Here is a 17,922-nt window from a genome sequence, read left to right on the forward strand (position 1 = left end):
GGGAAGATTAAACTTTGAATCTTTGTCAAACACATGATATCAAAATATCCAGACGAAAAAGTGATAAGAATTAAAGCAGCTTTCTCCTTTTTCTTTTTATATTTTTCCTCTCTGTGTGAACCCTCTGCTTTGGCACAGAACATATACAGTCAGAGTCCTTGGGTTTCCTTCCCATTGGTCTTATTGCCTAGTCAACCTCAGCTTCCCAAGCTGAGAAGGTGTAAGAGATGGTTAGGGCTGTGACCAGGCTCTGTGAGTTGGAAATACAAATCTAAGACTTGACAACCAACATGCAATGTCTTCAAATGCAGCAAGCCCACAGTATGACCCAAGTGGCCTTCAATGAAGCCTTGGCCCCTCACTGTAAAGCCCAGAGCTACAGAACTGCAGTGGTGCTGCAGCCTACAGGTGGAGTGGAATAAAGGGAGGATCTGGAATCAGGAGAGAACCTGGGCTCAAGTTCTGGTCCTGCTATTTTCTGACTATGTAACTATAGGCCAATCACATCATTCTCACAGCTTCCCTATTTGGTCTGTAAAATAGGAGAAATAATTTCATTTTAAAGGATTCCTATAAGAATCAATTCAGGTAATACATACAAAATTGTTCTGTTCACTATACATTTCTACCTGAATGGCAGTTATTATTGAAAGGCAGGTTAATCTTTGACTCCGCAAGAGAAGGTTTAGTTGTTATTACTCCAAAAGAGTCTTTGAATCATAATTGCAGGATTAGGAGAACTTTTAAAGAGCATATACTTCACTGGTTTTCAAACTGTGCTCCTCGGAGCCCTAAGATTTTGCAAAAGTGACCTGGGGCTTCCCTGGGATAGAGAGAAAGAGGTTGAACTGGTGAGGCCCAAGCCATAGACTCTGGCTTTAAATAAACTAGCTCCACTTGTATCTGTGTACAATTCTTTTGAGAAATAAAGCACTTGGCTGCTAAATGAAAGTTTGTGAATCATTGGATAGAGGATCTCTAAGAATTCCTTAAGCCATAATATTTTAATAACCAGACTTGTTTAAGCAACAGATGACATAAGAAAGAAGTGAGTTCCCCATCACTGGGGAACTTCTGTTATCCAACTTCTGTTAGACCAACAGTTGGTAATTCTTTCACTATCACCTAATCTTTCCTTCCATTATGATTCCTTAGGTAGTTTAAAGTGCACAAAGCATTCCTTGAGGCAAAAATTGAAAACCATCAATTTGGTACATACCATGCTTTATACATTATACAGATAGAGAAATTGAGACCCAGAAGGGGAAGGGATCACACAATAAGTTACTAGCAGAACTAAAAGTAGATCTGAAGTATTCTGATTCCCAACCTCATGTTCTTTCTACCATATCGTATTATGAGAGTTCCCATGATATAGCTCCTAAAGGTGACATTGAAGACAGAATGTCAGTCAGGCTGGAGATTATCTTTGGGGTGAGCCTGTGTGTTCAAATATAGAAGAACATCCTAAGGCATATATGGGTATGTCTATGTGATTTTGTGATTAAGAGAAATTTTGCTGACCATTTCTGTGAGTTGAATGTGAAAGCATGACTGCTGTGCATCAATGTGGGCCCCATAGGACACCTTATACTATCTTTCTCTTTGCTTTCTGAGTCTCAATCTCTGTATGTTTAAAGTGAGATTTATAACAATCCCTCTCCCATAGGTTTATGATGAAGACTACCTGAGTTAATGGGCAGAAAAGCACCAGACATGGTGGCTGACCCATAGGAGCGTTCACTAAATATGATACCCCTTATCTCATGCTCCCACTTCCCTTTTCCTTACCAGGCAAGGCCTTGGCCCACTTGACCACATGTACAAGCTGTCTCTCTCCCAGTTCATTGAGGCTAGAGAGCAAGGCTGCGAAGGAGTCAGGCTGGTTGTTGTCGTGTCCAGCACACACCACACCTGGCTCAATGGCTTCCAGGACATTCAGAAAGATGGGCTGACATTCATAGCCTTCAATGTGTGACACTGTCAGCTTCTGGGCTGTCTCCTCAGTGGGGCTGGTGGTGCTGGAAGCCTCTCCTTCCTCCTGTAGTTTCAGATTACCAAGTTTCTTCAGCTTCCGGGCTATGGGGAAGGAAGAGAAACTTGAATTTATCATCAGTGTTCAAAAACACACAATGCAACTACCTTGTTAGAAAAACTGCCCGAGCTAAGAAAATCATCATTCTCCCTGGTCACAGACTCTAAACTCCTTAAGGACAAGTGCTCATTCAACACTGGTTGAATGTATAATTCATCATCCCAAATCCGTGCTAAACCCAAATTTTTCATAGCTTGCAGAGGAAAAGTCTGATTCTTGTGCCAGACCAACCTAACATAGCCTTGGATTCAGCTCTGCCTCAATGCAGGCTTCAGTATTCATACCTGGAACCTTTAATTAACTCATTTACTAATATATTAATGATTCATTTTCATTCATTCATTCAGCAGATATCCATTGTTAGACCTTTGCTTCTGGGTGACAGAAAAGACACAGGCCCTGGCCCAGGCTGGTAGCCTTGCCACAATCAATTCTAGAAAAAGTCAGACTAGAAAATGCTGCAATGGAGGCATCAACAAAATAGGAAACCACTAATCTTTTTACATAGGTGGGTTTAGAAAATGCTTTATATGGAAGATAGCATTTGACCTAGAATTTGAAGATTGATGAGGATTTCACCAGGCAAAGGTGGGCAGAAAGGGCATAAACAAAAGCACTGAGGAGTGTTTGGGGAACAACTAGAGACTAGTATGACTGAAGCATATGTTGCGTATATGGGAAAGTGGTTAATAATGGGGTTGAAAGCAAAGATGGTGCTTGATTTTAAAGAAGCATGTGTATCATATTAAGAAATCTGGCGGAGTAAGGTGGTTCATGCCTGTAATCCAAGCATTTTGGAAGGCTGAGATGGGAGGAGTGCTTGAGGCCAGGAGCTCAAGATCAGCCTGAGCAACATAGCAAGACACTACACCATCTCCACAAAACTAGTAAAAAACTAAATTAGCCGGGTCTGGTGGTGCACATCTGTAGTCTCTGCTACTCAGGAGGCAGAGGTGGAAGGATTGCTTGAGCCCAGCAGTTCCAGGCTGCAGTGAGCTATGATTGTGCCAGTGATGCTCTAGCCTGGGTGACATAGTAAAACACTGTGTCTAAAAAATAAAAATAAAAAGTAAGTACGGGTTTTATCTTATAAGTGATAGACAAATACCGAATGCTGTAAATCAAAGGAGTGATGTACATGTGTCTATGTCTAGCATGTCTAGCCGATTGCTAGGGAAAGAGACTAGAAATGGAGAATCACTATACTTGTTTTTTGGGTCCCAGAAAGAACAGTGACTTGGATTTTAATCTCTCTTTCTCTTTCTGTCTCTCTCTGTCTCTAAACACACACATACATGCACACACACACACACACACACACACACATTTTTATAGTTAAAGTGTTGGGAGATGGAAAAGTTGCCAGGCACACATATCACTGGAAATGATCAAATACTAGATGCACAGTGGTTAAGAATTCAAGCACTATATGGGAATGGGGTTTTTAAAAGTGGCCTTGAAGGTCCCTTCCATCCTCAGACTATCGAATTCTATCCTATCATTTTGGGTTCAACTATGGTAATTTTATGGTATTCCATTTCTCATTGAATACACATAGTTGCTCATAGTTGAACATACACTATAACATACATATTGATTTTTTTATTTTTTAGCAAAGGGGAGAGGAGCGGTGAAAGGCTGAAATCCTCGATAGTATCAAAGAAGTGAGAGAATCTTTCTGCCTCTACCATCAGTCTGTAAAATGCGAACCATGCTAGGAGACAGCCTTTGGAAAGAATGATAGAAATAACATTATTTAAGACAATCACAATAATCCAAAACTCAAACCTTAAGAACCATCTTCCCCATGTGCTCACACACACAGTTAGAGGTCCTTAGGCATCCTGATGTTTACTTTGTATTATTTTTTTCCAGTATTTATAAAGATGGAAATATAAATAATTGAAGAGGTCATAATTCTGAGGTCAAGCAGTTGCACTGAGAAAGACCATAAAGCACTTTATCTCTAATCCTTTTAAAATAATAATAATAAATAAGAAAGGTATAAACCAAAGAGAGAAGTTGATTGCTCAATTTAAATGGATAAATACAACAAAACCTACTACTCATCTGTGTCTGGCCCCTGTGAAAAAAGATACAACCTGGAACTGACTTTTTTTTTGTAGTTTTTATTTATTTTTTGAGGGAGAATCTCCCTCTGTCACCCAAGCTGGAGAGCAGTGGCACGATAAAAGCTCACTGTAGCCTCAACTTTCTGTGCTCAAGCAATTCTCCCTCCTCAGTCTCCCAAGTAGCTGGGACCAGAGGTGTACATTACCACACCTGGCTAACATTTTTTTTTTTTTTGTAGAGATGGGATCTCACTATGTTGCCCAGGCTGGACTCAAACTCCTGGCCTTAAGCAGTCCTTCCATCTCGGCCTCCCAAAGTGCTGGGATTACAGGCGTGAGCCACCACACCCAGCCTGGAACTGACTTTTAGTTCTAATTAGAAAAATAAGTCCTTCAATGCAAACTCCAGTTATGGTGTCACTCAATAAATCACTGCAAGAATGGATTACATGTTTGGACCAACAACTAGGGTAAGGAAGAGGGAAATGGTGGGGTTGGTGTTGCAAGAGGAACACAGAAGAACTCAGGGGAAAATAACAAGGAAGCCTGGAAAACCAACCCTGAGTGCAAGATGACCTTGTCCAACAATCATTTCTGCAGGGCTTGGGCACAGCCAGTAATAAGGAGATATGCATAGCCACTGCCAACACTCACAACCCACCAAAGGCACAGGCTGCAAGGTATGATCTGGGCCAAGACCATCTTCTTGAGTTAGAGGCCTGGACCCCACAATATCTTGTCATTTGGTGAACTTGTTGCAAACATGAGTTCTTGGACACAGCTCCACAGACTGGTGGCCTATAGGATCTGCTCCCCTGCTATAGTTCCTATAGAAAGACCCCATCTTCCCCATCACTGGGCCTTTCTAGCTTTGAGCTCACAAGTTGCTGGACCATTTAGTTCCTTAAGGGCAGCTACTATTTTTTCAGGGCCTTCTGCATGCCTCGTTTCATCACATTACATCACTTAATTCCACATGATCTTAGGAGGTTAAAGATATTTCTTATCCCTGTTTTACAAATGAATAAACTGAGGTAACACAGCTATCGAAAAAGTGAGAACCCAATCATCTGAACACCATCTTCTTATTACAAAGCCCATATTCTCTCTACTTCCTCCCCAAGGAATCTGAAGCCCGGAATGCTACTTCTAATCCAAAAGCGGAGTTGAGGAGTGGGGCTGGGGTTATATCCTCCCTGCCTCCCTTCTTCATCCTTGACGCCAAACTTCATAACTAGTATCAAATCCAGAGGGGAAGAGACAGGAAGCTATGAGAATACTCTAGTCATCTGCCCAAATTGAAATAGATTGGGGACACTATAGTGGCTTAAAGATTTTCAGCATGACAAAACAGGAAGGGTCATCAGAAATTATCTCATCCAATGGTGACAGATTCAAAGACCTTCAGAGTCTACATAGGCAATACAGTAGGGTGTGTATACATGCATGCGTGTGTGTGTGTGTGTGTGTGTGTGTGTGTGTGTGTCTGTGTCTGTGTCTGTGTGTGTGTGTGAATGGTTAGTACACTGGTGAACTGGAATGAATGCCTTACTGCCGTCCCATGCTTGTGCATGGGTACATGCCTGTAAGCGTGCATACACACACCTAGAAGGCATTAATAAATTTTTTTTAAAAATCCTGAAACTTGTGTATCCCAAATTGAATTCAGTCCATAGCCACCATTTTGGGACTTTTGACGTTAGTTAGTTTAACCTTTCAAGTTAAAGATGGGGAGGTTGAAGCCAGAGAGGGCAAGGTCACCTAGTGGCAGAGCTGAGATTAGAGCCAGGGCTCTAATTCCCAATCCAGAATTCCCTATGTTACATTGGCTCTCTTCCTGACTAACCTATTCCTGCTGTATCTCAGCATGTGTCTCTCTGAGACCTTTCTAGACTTGTACTGTCCAGTATAGTGGCCAACTAGCCACATGTGGGCTATGTAAGTTTAGTTTAATTATTAAACTATAAAATAGAAAGCAAAAAGTTTTTAAAATTAAATTAATTACAACATTAAAAAATTAAAAATAGAATCCCTCAGTCTCACTAGCCACATTTCCAGTGTTCAAAAGCTACATGTAGTTGGCGGCTGTATTATACTGGACAACATCAGATATAGAAGATTTTCATCATCTCAGAAAGTTCTATTGAATAATACTGTGAATGTACACTATTCTCTGGGGTAGCTTTCCCATTTACAGTACCCCACTAAAGCTATTGATAAAGAAGAAATAAATCCAAATGAATTATACACAAATGATTCCATGGACTTTTTCAAAAGGTGGAGGGACACACAGAACAATTGGTGACAATGAGATCAGCGAGATATAATCTGTCACCTCGACTTCCCCACCAGTGACTCAGATCTCCCTGGGATGATGACTCGTGAACCTGAACAAACTCATTACAAGTAAGATCAATATGTGCAGAGACTGTGGGGAGAATCCATCAAGATGAAATAATTCCCCTTTCTCCATATAGTGCCAATGAGAACTTGGCTGGTATTCTCACATCCTCCTCCCCAGGCCTATATGGCATCTGCTTAAGGAAGAGAAGCTGCATTCCCACTTGCCTCCAGGACCCAGGTAGTGTGCTTGTCCCTGTGACCACAGTGGCCCTAGCTGCACCAGGTGTTCTGGCTTCTCTGCCTAAAGAGAGTGACTATACTGAACGTAATTGAAATCAGACTCCATTCATTCTGCCGGGGGATCCTCTGTTCTCTCTGCAGTAGAGGCCAGGATGTTGCTAGACGACTTGGAATCCTGGACAATGAGGCTTGCTAGTCTCAGCTGTTACTCAGTATCCAAGGACTTGTTTTCTTCCATGAAGGCCACCCCTATGCCCCTCCTGCCCTCTGCACCTGAGCCCCAGAGTCAAATCTAATTCTTCCATATAAGATACAGGTCAGCTTGCCACTGTGTCAAGGCAGAGACTCATTGGCTTACTTAAATGGAGTGATAAAGCAAGGAGAAAGGGGGCAGTATAAGTGGATAGTTTTAGTAGTATGTGAGTTGCTCACTATCTCTGCCCTATTAGTCTTGAGTCAGAGCAGTGACAAGAAAGGGTCATTGGCAAGGGGATTTCCTGTCCTTACCTCCTCTTTAGGACGTTGTAACACCTGGTCTGATATCATGCCTGGATCCTATGGGGAACTAACTTTTCAGCCTTGGGGCATTAGACCCCTGTGGGAGCTATCTCTATAGCACCAGAGAAAAAAAAAATTCAAATCAGGTTCCATGGCTCATTCCTAGGGAGGAGCAGATGTGACCAATCTGTAACTTCTTTAGTCTCCTTAACCTTTAGGTACTATTCCAGTCTCACTCCTTGCCACTCCAAGATATAGGCCTTCTCAACCATGATCAAGGGAAAGGTGAAAGTGATGTGAAGTTTCCAAAGTCTTAGGAAGTTTGAATTGCTCTACCTAAGGTCAAGGATATTTCTGTTCTCCCTATCTCACTATGAAATTTGACACATGAAAGCAATCAACGTCTGTGGTCGGCTGACTTCTAAGATGGCCCCCAAGATTCTGAGGCCTGAGCATACACATCTTTCCTTCCAGTCATTCAGTCAAGCACTAACCTAGATGCTGTTGAAAAAACTAGGCAGATGTAATTAAGGTGCTAATTCAGTTGAATTTGAAGGGTGGTTATTCTTGATGTACCTGACCTCATCAGGTGAGCCCTCAGAGGACTGGGATTCTCCTGGAAAGACATCCGTAGAGTGAGAAACATTCAACACAAGGAAGAGTCTCTGTTGCTGGCTTTGAAGGTGTTGGGGTCCACATGAAAAGGAAAGAGGGCAGCCTCCAGGAGCTGAGAATGGCCCTTGGCTGGTAGCCAGAAAGGAAGTGGGAAGCTTAGTCCTACAACCACAAATAACTGAATCCTGCAATAATTACATGAGTTTGGAAGAGAACCCTGAGCTTCAAATTAGAATGCATCCTGGTAAACACCTTCATCCTTCAGAGACCCTGAACTGAGAATCTAGCCATGCTGTGCCAAACTTCTGACTTGCAAAACTGAGCTGATAAATGTTTGAAGCTGCTAAATTTGTGGCAATGTGTTATGCAGTAATAGTAACAGAAAACGAATACATCTTCCTTGTAAGGAACTGTGGTGTAGGGCAAAAGAATAGGCTCTGGAGTCCGACAATCTTGCATTCAAATCCCAGCTCTGTTAATTAGTACCTTAATGACTTTGAGGTCTTTGTTGAGCTTCTCTAAGATTTAGTTTCCTCATTCATAAAACGAATGTGCTGCCACCTGTCTCTTCGGACACTTATGAGAACTAAATGAGAGGATGCCTGGCACATGGTGAACCCTCCAAACTGGTTTCCACTCTCCATCTATTCCTAAAGATTAATGAGTGAATGGCTTGCAGGGGCCCTAACTCAGGCATGGAGAATGGCAGAAAGCAGGATTGACAGGGATCCGGACACAGCAGGGAAAGCAAGGGTGAAACAGTATGAAACAAAAAACAATAACTGAGATTCTTCCACACTTGAATGCCTGTGAAACTAAATTCAGATCTTAAATCTAATTCTAAATGTTAAGTAAACATAAAAGTGTGTTTGGTGTAGGGCTACAAATTCTTTGTGAAGCTAGACTAGGCTATACTTTTGTGAATGCATGTGAGTATGTGTGTATGTGCAGTGCTTATATATTGCAATGCTTAAATCTAAAAGTCATAAACTCAAATACCTTCACAAGTCAGGCAGACACATAAATGAGAAAAAAAAAGCTTGGCAAACATAAATAGGGAGGGCTGGGGACAGTGACAGTGATTGATGCCCTGCCTAGGGGCAGTCTATGTCAATTTTCTAAACAAACACTGTGCTGGACAAACAGAATTCTGCAGGTGAATTCTGGCTCCGGGAAAGCCAGTTTGTGGCCTCTAGCTTAAATCCTGCCAGCCATCTTTCCATCTACTAGGATTAGAGTCAAGAGATCTTACTGTATAACTTTAGGATTAGAAGGTCACAGGAATACTGGATTGTGAGTCAGGGAAACTCAATGTGGGACTTCAGGGACGTCTTTCCCTTTTTGGCTTTTAGTTTCCTTACATATGTATAAAGAGTAGTAGTTAAGAGCAAATATTCTGGAGTCAGGCTGCCTCATTCGTAACTCCGGCTCTATCGCTGACTAGCTTTGTGACTTTGGGCAAGATTTAGCCTCTCGGTATCTCAGTTAACTAATTTGTAAAATGGGGATAATATCATTACTTAATTCACAAGTTTGTTATGAGGGATAAAGACACTATGGTGTTGCCTGAGAGTAGAAGGCAGATACTGTACCACCAGGACTCCAAGATTAAAGCATGGTGAAAAAGTGCACTAAACTCCAGGAGGCAGAATGCAATAATGACACTGAAGTTCTAAAACGCTTTTCACATAAAAGGCTTATTATTCTTGATGGTGGTATTCAGAGTCTTATGGGATGTGTGACCTTGAACAGATCTCTTGATTTCTCCTACACCTCAGCTTTCTCATCTATATAATGGTGATTATATGACTTGACTACTGCATAGGACTATTTTTAGGAGGAAATGGGATGAACCCAGTGAAGGTACTCCGTGCCCCGTGACAGTGTATGCTAATGGGCAGGTTCTGACTTTTTCTAAGAATGGATTTCTAGCTAGAAATCACTCTGAAAGACTGCTTACGGTGGTAAACTGTGAAAAGTATAACCTTCCATCTTGGGCAACTGGTCTCAAGTCAAAGATTGAGAGTCAAGCTGGCAGGTTTCAGAATCCTAAGATAATAACAAGATCTACCTCACAAGGTTGTTGTGATTTTTCAGATGAGTATGTGTGTAAGATGCTTTGAACAGAGTAAATTATGTAAGCCAGCCAGTGATGTTTTTTACTATTGCTAGTTACTGAGCCTCACATTCTCCACTGTATGCCCTTTACCCCAAGCAGGTGAACTTTCTGAAAAAGTGAACTGATGAAACATATAGAGTTTTCACAAGGACTGAAATGTAACAGAAGAGAAAATTGGAGTTAGAAGACTCCCCAGACATCAGTCTAGTACAATGGTAGAGCCCCAAGAGTCCTATAAGTTTTTTCGAGGGTTCCTGATAGGTGGCAAAGTGGGCCTGAGCATGTGGCTCCAAGCATCCCACCTCCTTTCAAACAAGAACAGCAGCATTTTATTCTGTACCTATATTTGGGACTCTGAGTCAAATTTTGTTTGAAGAAAAGGATTCATTTCCAAAAAAGGGTTCAAAGGCCTTGGATCTTGTCTATCCCTTCCTTTCTCCTCTAAACCAATTATTAAAGACTGTTCAGATTGAAGGGCAAAGGTTAAGTCATGCCCAAGTTCACACAGTTAGATAATGGTAGAGCAGGAGCTAAAACTAAGGTATCCTGACTTCCAGGTGGTGCTACTCTTTATATTTCATCAGGTTGAATAGCATCTTACTGGAGAGAAGGATCAGTGGTGGGAAATGGAGATGGGTGAGGAAGAACTAGGACAGGGATGAGAAGAAGGGAGCAGAGCCAATCCTTGGCAGGTATGGAGTGAGGGATTAGTAGGGAGTGCAACCAAATGGGATTAATAAATGCATGCCAAATTCCCCCAGGCAAGAAGCCTCCTTGATTCTCTCCCCCAAGTCTCCATTCCCCTCCCAGCCCTAATTCTAGGTCAGAGAAATGGCCAGGCGAAAGAATATCAAATTTTATCTTTCAAGGTTATGTTGGACTATTTAGTCTAATGGTTTTTAGTTCATGGAGGAGTAAACGTAATTAATGATAGAATGATATGCAATGCTGCACATCCTTGCCAAAGCACAGGATCCGGCAGAAACTGTCTCCAAGTCTCCTCTCTCTGACTACTGAGCCAGAAGAAAGGGGCTCACTGTCCAGATACCATCCTGAGTGAGGGACAAAAGATTTTACCAAAAACCTGTTCATATGAAATTGCGGAGCCTGGAAATGCTTTCGAATACCAGGCTTTTCCACTGAAAAAAGTAACTACATGAATTTAGAGCATACATGCTTTTACAATTACATTTAAACTGACATTAAAAACAAATGTGAAACAGTCCAAGCTGAACAGGTCAGCATGACCTGGAAAGCAAACGAGAGAGAAAAAAGGAAAAAAAAAAAAGAAAAAAGAAAAAAGAAAAAAGGTCCAATGTTAACAGCATTAATTCTCTCAGTCTGTTGTAAATAAGAGAATACGATTGGTGTATTAATGGCTTTATTAAGGGAAAATTTCACTAGCAGAAATATGCAACATTCAAACAAATAGAAAGCAGTTAAAAATAAACCTCATTAGCCTTTCAATCCACATTAGGGAATTTCTTGTTGGTCTGGAGATTAAAATTCTGCCCTGACAAAGGGGAAACTCCCCTCCTGAAGTCCTTCCTTGGCTTTTCTCCAGAATGTTGCTGAGTCAGGGGAAAGAGAAAGAAGTGTGTGTGTGTGTGTGTGTGTGTGTGTGTGTGTGTGTGTGAAGCGGGGTAGAGAGAGAGAGAGAGAGAGAGAGAGTTTAGACAAACTGGAGAAGAAGGTGGGAAAGACAGGCCCCAGCAAGTCAGGAAGAGTGCTTCTGACTCTCGTATGTACCTGTCCCTGGCTTCACAGACTCCACTTCTCCACGAGAAAGAAACTGGTTTCGATATGGAAGCTATGGAGCAGAGAGAGAACAAGATATTCCAAACTCTAAGTGATTCTTCTTTGACATCAATACAATGTTTGAGTCTGGCTTGGGAGAAGAATGAGAGGGTCTCACAACTGACGAAGAGAAGCATGTGATGTAAAAGAGCAATCAGGGAGTGTGGCTACAGTAAGGCTAGATGTAAGAGGGAAAGTCTGACTCTAGTCTCCCAGTGTGTTTGAAGAGAGGGGTTGGCTGGCTTCTTCTCCTGGAGAAACAGAAATCTGTTCCTTGTTTACTGAACTTCTGTGGATCAGCTACTACCTTCAGCTCAGTGATGGGGCCTGAGGCTAAGATCTAGGTCCTTGGCAGGGATCCGGAAGACTAGAACCTAAGGGGGAAATACGAATTGCCTAATAAACAAAAAAAGATGGCCACAGGAACCTCAGACAGGCACAGTTGCTTCTTGTTCAAGGTGACACCTTGAGTCCCATCAGCAAAGTTTCTTCCCAGCAACACACCACGAAAAGCAAGCGACTGAGCCAGAGCTTCACTGCATCCACCTGAGTCAGTGCCTGGCCACCATCATATATGATCAAGAACAATCAAAAAGCATTTTGCCAATGCCAAGCTGCATTACAGGAAACAATAATCATGATACTCACAACTACATGAATGGTAACCGCTATTGCTTCTATAGCCCGTCCTCACAACATCCCTGTGAGGTAGGAAAACACTATTGGTCCCGTTGGAAAGAGTCAGCAACCAAGAGAGTAGCCCCCAACCCCAACGTCAAAGTCCGTGTTGAGGAGCAAAAACCTAAGTTCCTAAGTCTCAGACTCCAGGTTTCTCCAGACTATCCACTAGAGCCCTCTAGAGCCCTTATTTTGAACGAGGCAAGTCAGCCTTTCTTCAGGGTCTGGTCATTTTGAGATGCTTGTAGTTGCCAACCCGGAATTTTTCTAATATGAAAGAGAGACACTGTTGAATGTAGCAGTCTAAATATGGGCTTGTATCTAGCAGGCTCCATAATCAGATGCCTAAGCCAGGTCCTCTAACATAGGAAGCAGCATGTAAAGTTGGGGAGGCGGGTGGTTGCCATTTTTTACTGGGGTTTTCTCTTTTCCTATCTACTTGTAAGACAGAGGTGAGATGGGGAAATGGAAAATTGTTTACTTGGAGTTTTTTCTTCTTTTCTGCTTTATTGACAAATATACTATATATATATATATATATATATACATATATGTGTGTGTGTGTGCATCTCTCTGAACACAGTGTACAAGAATTGTGTGTGTGTGTGGGGTGAGATGGGGTGGGGAGTGGGAAGATGTAGGAGAAGAGAAGGGAGGTAGAATTTAAGTTACAGTCAACTCAGAGACCAAGAAAGACTACTTGTTGGAGTCTGCTGAATTTCTTGCAGCAGTCAAACAATTGCATAATACTACAAGAATTATTACTCAGACTGGAGATGAGAATGCTTTGAAATTAATGTCTGTGTGCCTAACAGCTCACTAATCAAAGCTTCCATGCCTCATTTTCCACCCTGAGGAGAGTCATCAGTCTCTTTTGGTTTCATTGTGGCCAGCATGACACTTCACTGCACAAGCTTGGGCTGGTGACTTTTCATCTTGGTTAAGATGTAGATTTTCTTCTTAGATACAAATGCCAGTGCAAGTTTTCTGCAGGTGCTCGGTGCTTACATGTTTTTAATTGTTGACTGCTAGAGGGCTGAAATGTCCCTCAACAATAATTTTTACTTCAGCCACAGGGGCATTGGTTCCATGGGGTATTAAGCAAGGGAAAATATGATATTTCCACGCCTTGGTTGAGATCTTAAAAGTATCAGAAGGATGAACTGGACTGAGAAGAATGGAACCTGATTCCAAAAAAGGTGATGCAGGATAGCGATGCCAGTTTCTGTTTACTTCCTAGATATCTGTTGTCATAGAAATATTAATAACAGATGAAGTGAAAGCTCTACCGGTTTCTGGGTGGCTGTGTCTTTTTCCTTAGTTCTACTTCTTAACAACGTGATTCCAAAAGATGCGCAAATGTCTCTAAAAAGCAGCTTGCTCAGGTAAGTTGTATATGTATGTGTTCAGTATAAAAAGAAAATATCTTACATTTTTGTGATCTTAAGAAACACATCCCACAATCTGTAACAAGTGACACTCTTTTTAAATAATAAATAATAAAATGTTTTTAAACAAACAGTCAGGTTACCAGCGAAAATGAAACTTTTTTCTTGAATTACTATATTTGTAAAATACTTGCCTTTGTATATATGGCCTATTGTGTGCTGTGTACCTAGTTTTCTGCCTACTACCTTCGGAAAATATTGCCTATGACATCATCTTGCTCTCTCAAGAGCAACTGAGGGATTTTGGAATACTCATAGCAAAAGTAAACAACAATAAAATCTTCTATTGCTATTACACTTTAAAAACTCAAGGATTTAAGTAGAAATTTTACAAGGAGGTACTCATTCAAGTATCAGATATGCAGTATCATTAATTTTTATGATTAGAAAATATTACTTATCTCTAATCATAGTTCTCTAAGAGCAAATGCTAAGAGACAGAGTACAACATATATGTACTATCCCAGATAATTTGGTTTGGAGGAATTAAGAGATGGAGTCTCTTGTTTTTCCATATGCAAATTCCCTTAAGAACTACAGTTAGAGAGACATAAAGCTTTTCTCCTCCAAAGTGTCACCAAATATGCATGTAACCAACTTAGGGATGACGATTTAGGTCATGGAGTGGAAATTTCAAGGGTTGTTTCAAGGGTAATTTAGAGACCAAAGAACAAAGAAACAAGAACCAAAAGCCACACTGTCCGGCAGAGAGAGGGAACAGACCCCAGTGGTTACTGGGAGCACAAACAAAGACCATTTTTCATCCACAAAAGGTATGGTGACATTTACTGTGTGCCTGCTGTATACCAGTTTCTCTACATATTTACAAAAATGCCGTAAACAAGATTTTATTATTCCCACAGTGTGGTTGGAGAAACTGAGGCTCAGAGAGTTCTAGTCATTTGCCCAAGGTCATAAAGATAGTAAGTGACAGAACTAAGACTAGAAACAAGGCCTCTCTGTATCTGAGTCTATCACACTATTTCCAATATACCACAGGACCTCTTAAAACAAAAACCAGCCGAGCAAAAAAATCCCCAGTTTCAAAGTGCTGAGTCACACGTTGCACATGTTGATGCCAAAATTTATAGAGTAATTCTGCTCCTTGGTGCATGCCTCAGTTATGCAGATCAGTCAAAGCACTTGGGTATCAGAGAACTGTGTGTAGGAAGCAGCACTTCTCAGAAATTAGACTTACAACTTGCATTACCAGCCTGAGGGTCTTTAGAATTCTAGTCTAGAGAGCCAAAGGAGAATGGAAGAAATCCCAGTAACTGAATTCCACATTGCTAATTCTGTATGACACTCTGCTGCCTGTTGAACAGGAGGTAGAGGGGATTCAATCATTGGATGGTTTATACAAATCTGTGATTTCTGGGCCTCCTACTTTAGTAATGAGGTTATGTGGTAGGACTGTGATGGGATTCTGAATAAATGCCAAAATGTTGGTCAGACAGTGTATAAAAGAACTATTAAATTCTACAGCAGAATGTCTAGATATTCAAAATATTAAATGATCATTCTGCATGATGCTGGAAGTCACGATATTTCTTAGAAACAACTTCTTTAGCACAATCCTTAGGTCAGGAATATGTACCTGCAGACATAAGATAACTTGGGCAATAGTCATGCTTTGGCCTAGGACACTTTTGCATCCTATCCTTTGTGCATGACAACAATATTACAGACTCAACATGATTAACTTCAGTGGCTTTAGTAGCTAATAGCATAATCTTATGCACCATGTGGTAAGGATGGTCTGCTTTTGATCATTAATGCATTATGGATTGATTCTTAATGACACACACATCTGCAAAATGATGACCTGAGCTAGAGGTATTCTCTGCCTACAGGATAGAGTTTTTATCTATACCCAAGTTTTTGAAAGTGTATTCCAGAGAACAGTGGTTTTGTAGGATAACAGGTGTTATGTGAATAAATGAGGTTCTGTGGTTGAATCAACTTTGGGAATCCTGAGTTACAAAGCTCCTCAGGTTACTTTATTGCAGTATTCACCAGGACCTGTGATATGCTAATAAAGACTGTAAATCTTCCTGAGCAGGACCATAATATGCAAGTTTCTCTCACTTATTTGACAATATAAATCATATTTTTCATGGAACATGTCATGGAACTAGTTTTCTCAGAACACATATTGGTAAACACTGGCCTAGACCAAGGAAACTGGCTTTTGGTATGAGGGTAGGCCTCTTATACAAGCCAATTGCCTTGGTCTAAAACAGTATTTCTTCATATACATGGTCAGTACTTGCAGGTAACAACCCAAATGGAGGTAACTAGCCCCAGGAACAAATTCTAGGTGTTTAGCAAAATTTGATGCTAGAAATTCCTCTCTAGCTGGCCTTTCTAAAATTGTCTCACTTTCTAAAATTTAAGCCCTCATCAACAAAACATTTGTGCTGCTGCCAGTTTTCTTTAAAGAAACATGAAAATAAACAAAATAATATGTCATCATACCTGTCCCATGCTCATAGATTTTCAACTCCTTGAAGTCTAAACTACCTAGTATAGTAACCAAGTTTGCTTTCAATGTGCTTTCAGCTTGCCTTTACCATTTCCCCAGCTCTGGCCGTGTTAAACCAATTGCTGTTCCTCAAACCCTCAATGCATTTTGTTCATGTCTCTGTGCCTTTATTCAAACTGTACCCTTTGCTTTGGATGTCCTTTTCCTTCCATCTCACTCAACTTTTTCCAAGTGATTTCTTATTTTTCCTTTATGGCTAAGGTATATTCCTCATCATTGCCTTTCTCCTCTTGCTTAAATTTTTGAGGAAAGGAATAATATCTTATTCAGTTCTGCTTCCCCAAAATGCCTAGCAGAGTGTCTGGTACATAGTTGGTACTCAATAAATATTTGCTAAATGAATAAATAAATGAGTAAATGGATGAAAAGATGAAAGCATGGACTTCTTGGGTGACTGGAAGGACGGATGGACATGGATGAATAAATGCTGTGAAGAGCCGTGCCATGAATAGTAATTCAGCAGCGAAATCACTCTGTTGCATTTAGGACATGGGATCCTGAGGTAGCAATGCTGGGATGCTCTTGAACATGGGGAATGATGAGACAGCTGGCATCAGGGCTGTCTTCAACAATGGAAACCTCAAGGATGTTCATAGTGTCCATAATGACATCAGACCATGGCCATAGGCTCCTTGAGCCATCCTCTCAATTAGGTAATTCATAGAGGTTGTCAAAACCTGTAGATATGTTAAGTTTTTTTTTTTTTTCTCAGATGCAGAGTTCAGTCTCCTAGTGGGAAGATACTTCTCAAATATACTAGACGAATCTGGAAAGGTAATGCTGCACACCTCAGGTTCTCACATGGTCTAGGACTTCGTGTTCCTTCTCTTCTTCGGGGTTTGGCTGCTACCTGAAATTTCTGAAAGGCCTACTACTCTCCATGGTCCAGGACAGGAAGGAATCAATAGGGGCCAACACCATTTACTAAATGATGAGAACTCAAGAGTTGCAAAACACAGAAATAAATCATGTTTGGGGAGGAATAGGAGGGAAAGTGGGAAGGAGGAAAGGGTCAGGGGAGAAGATGGCAGGAAGGGCACTTCTTTCTTTCTCATTCCATTTTGGAAACAAGGAGTGTACCCTTGGAAAGTGTCCAGAAAAATGAGAGATGGCGTTACATTAATCCTAACTATGGACTGTGAGAAAGCCACAGCTAATTCACTGGAGGGAAGGTCCTCATTTGGACTTTTTTTTTTTTTTTTTTTAAGGCGGAGTCTCGCTCTATCGCCCGGGCTGGAGTGCAGTGGCCGGATCTCGGCTCACTGCAAGCTCCGCCTCCCGGGTTTACGCCATTCTCCTGCCTCAGCCTCCCGAGTAGCTGGGACTACAGGCGCCCGCCACCTCGCCCGGCTAGTTTTTTTTTTTTTTTGTATTTTTAGTAGAGACGGGGTTTCACCGTGTTAGCCAGGATGGTCTCGATCTCCTGACCTTGTGATCCGCCCGTCTCGGCCTCCCTAAGTGCTGGGATTACA

The 17,922-nt window shown here is 41.3% G+C and overlaps 1 protein-coding gene across 1 annotated transcript in view; it reads right to left on the bottom strand.

The window, feature by feature from the left end:
- AR (androgen receptor) overlaps positions 1–17,922 on the bottom strand; it is an 85,380-nt gene that overhangs the window by 17,008 nt on the left and 50,450 nt on the right. The window contains 1 exon segment of the mRNA XM_033201391.1: positions 1,792–2,079. Within this exon segment, the coding sequence (XP_033057282.1) occupies positions 1,792–2,079 (288 nt within the window).

This window comes from Trachypithecus francoisi, unplaced genomic scaffold (genome assembly GCF_009764315.1).
Source record: "Trachypithecus francoisi isolate TF-2019V2 unplaced genomic scaffold, Tfra_2.0 Lachesis_group6, whole genome shotgun sequence".
Taxonomy (NCBI): domain Eukaryota; kingdom Metazoa; phylum Chordata; class Mammalia; order Primates; family Cercopithecidae; genus Trachypithecus; species Trachypithecus francoisi.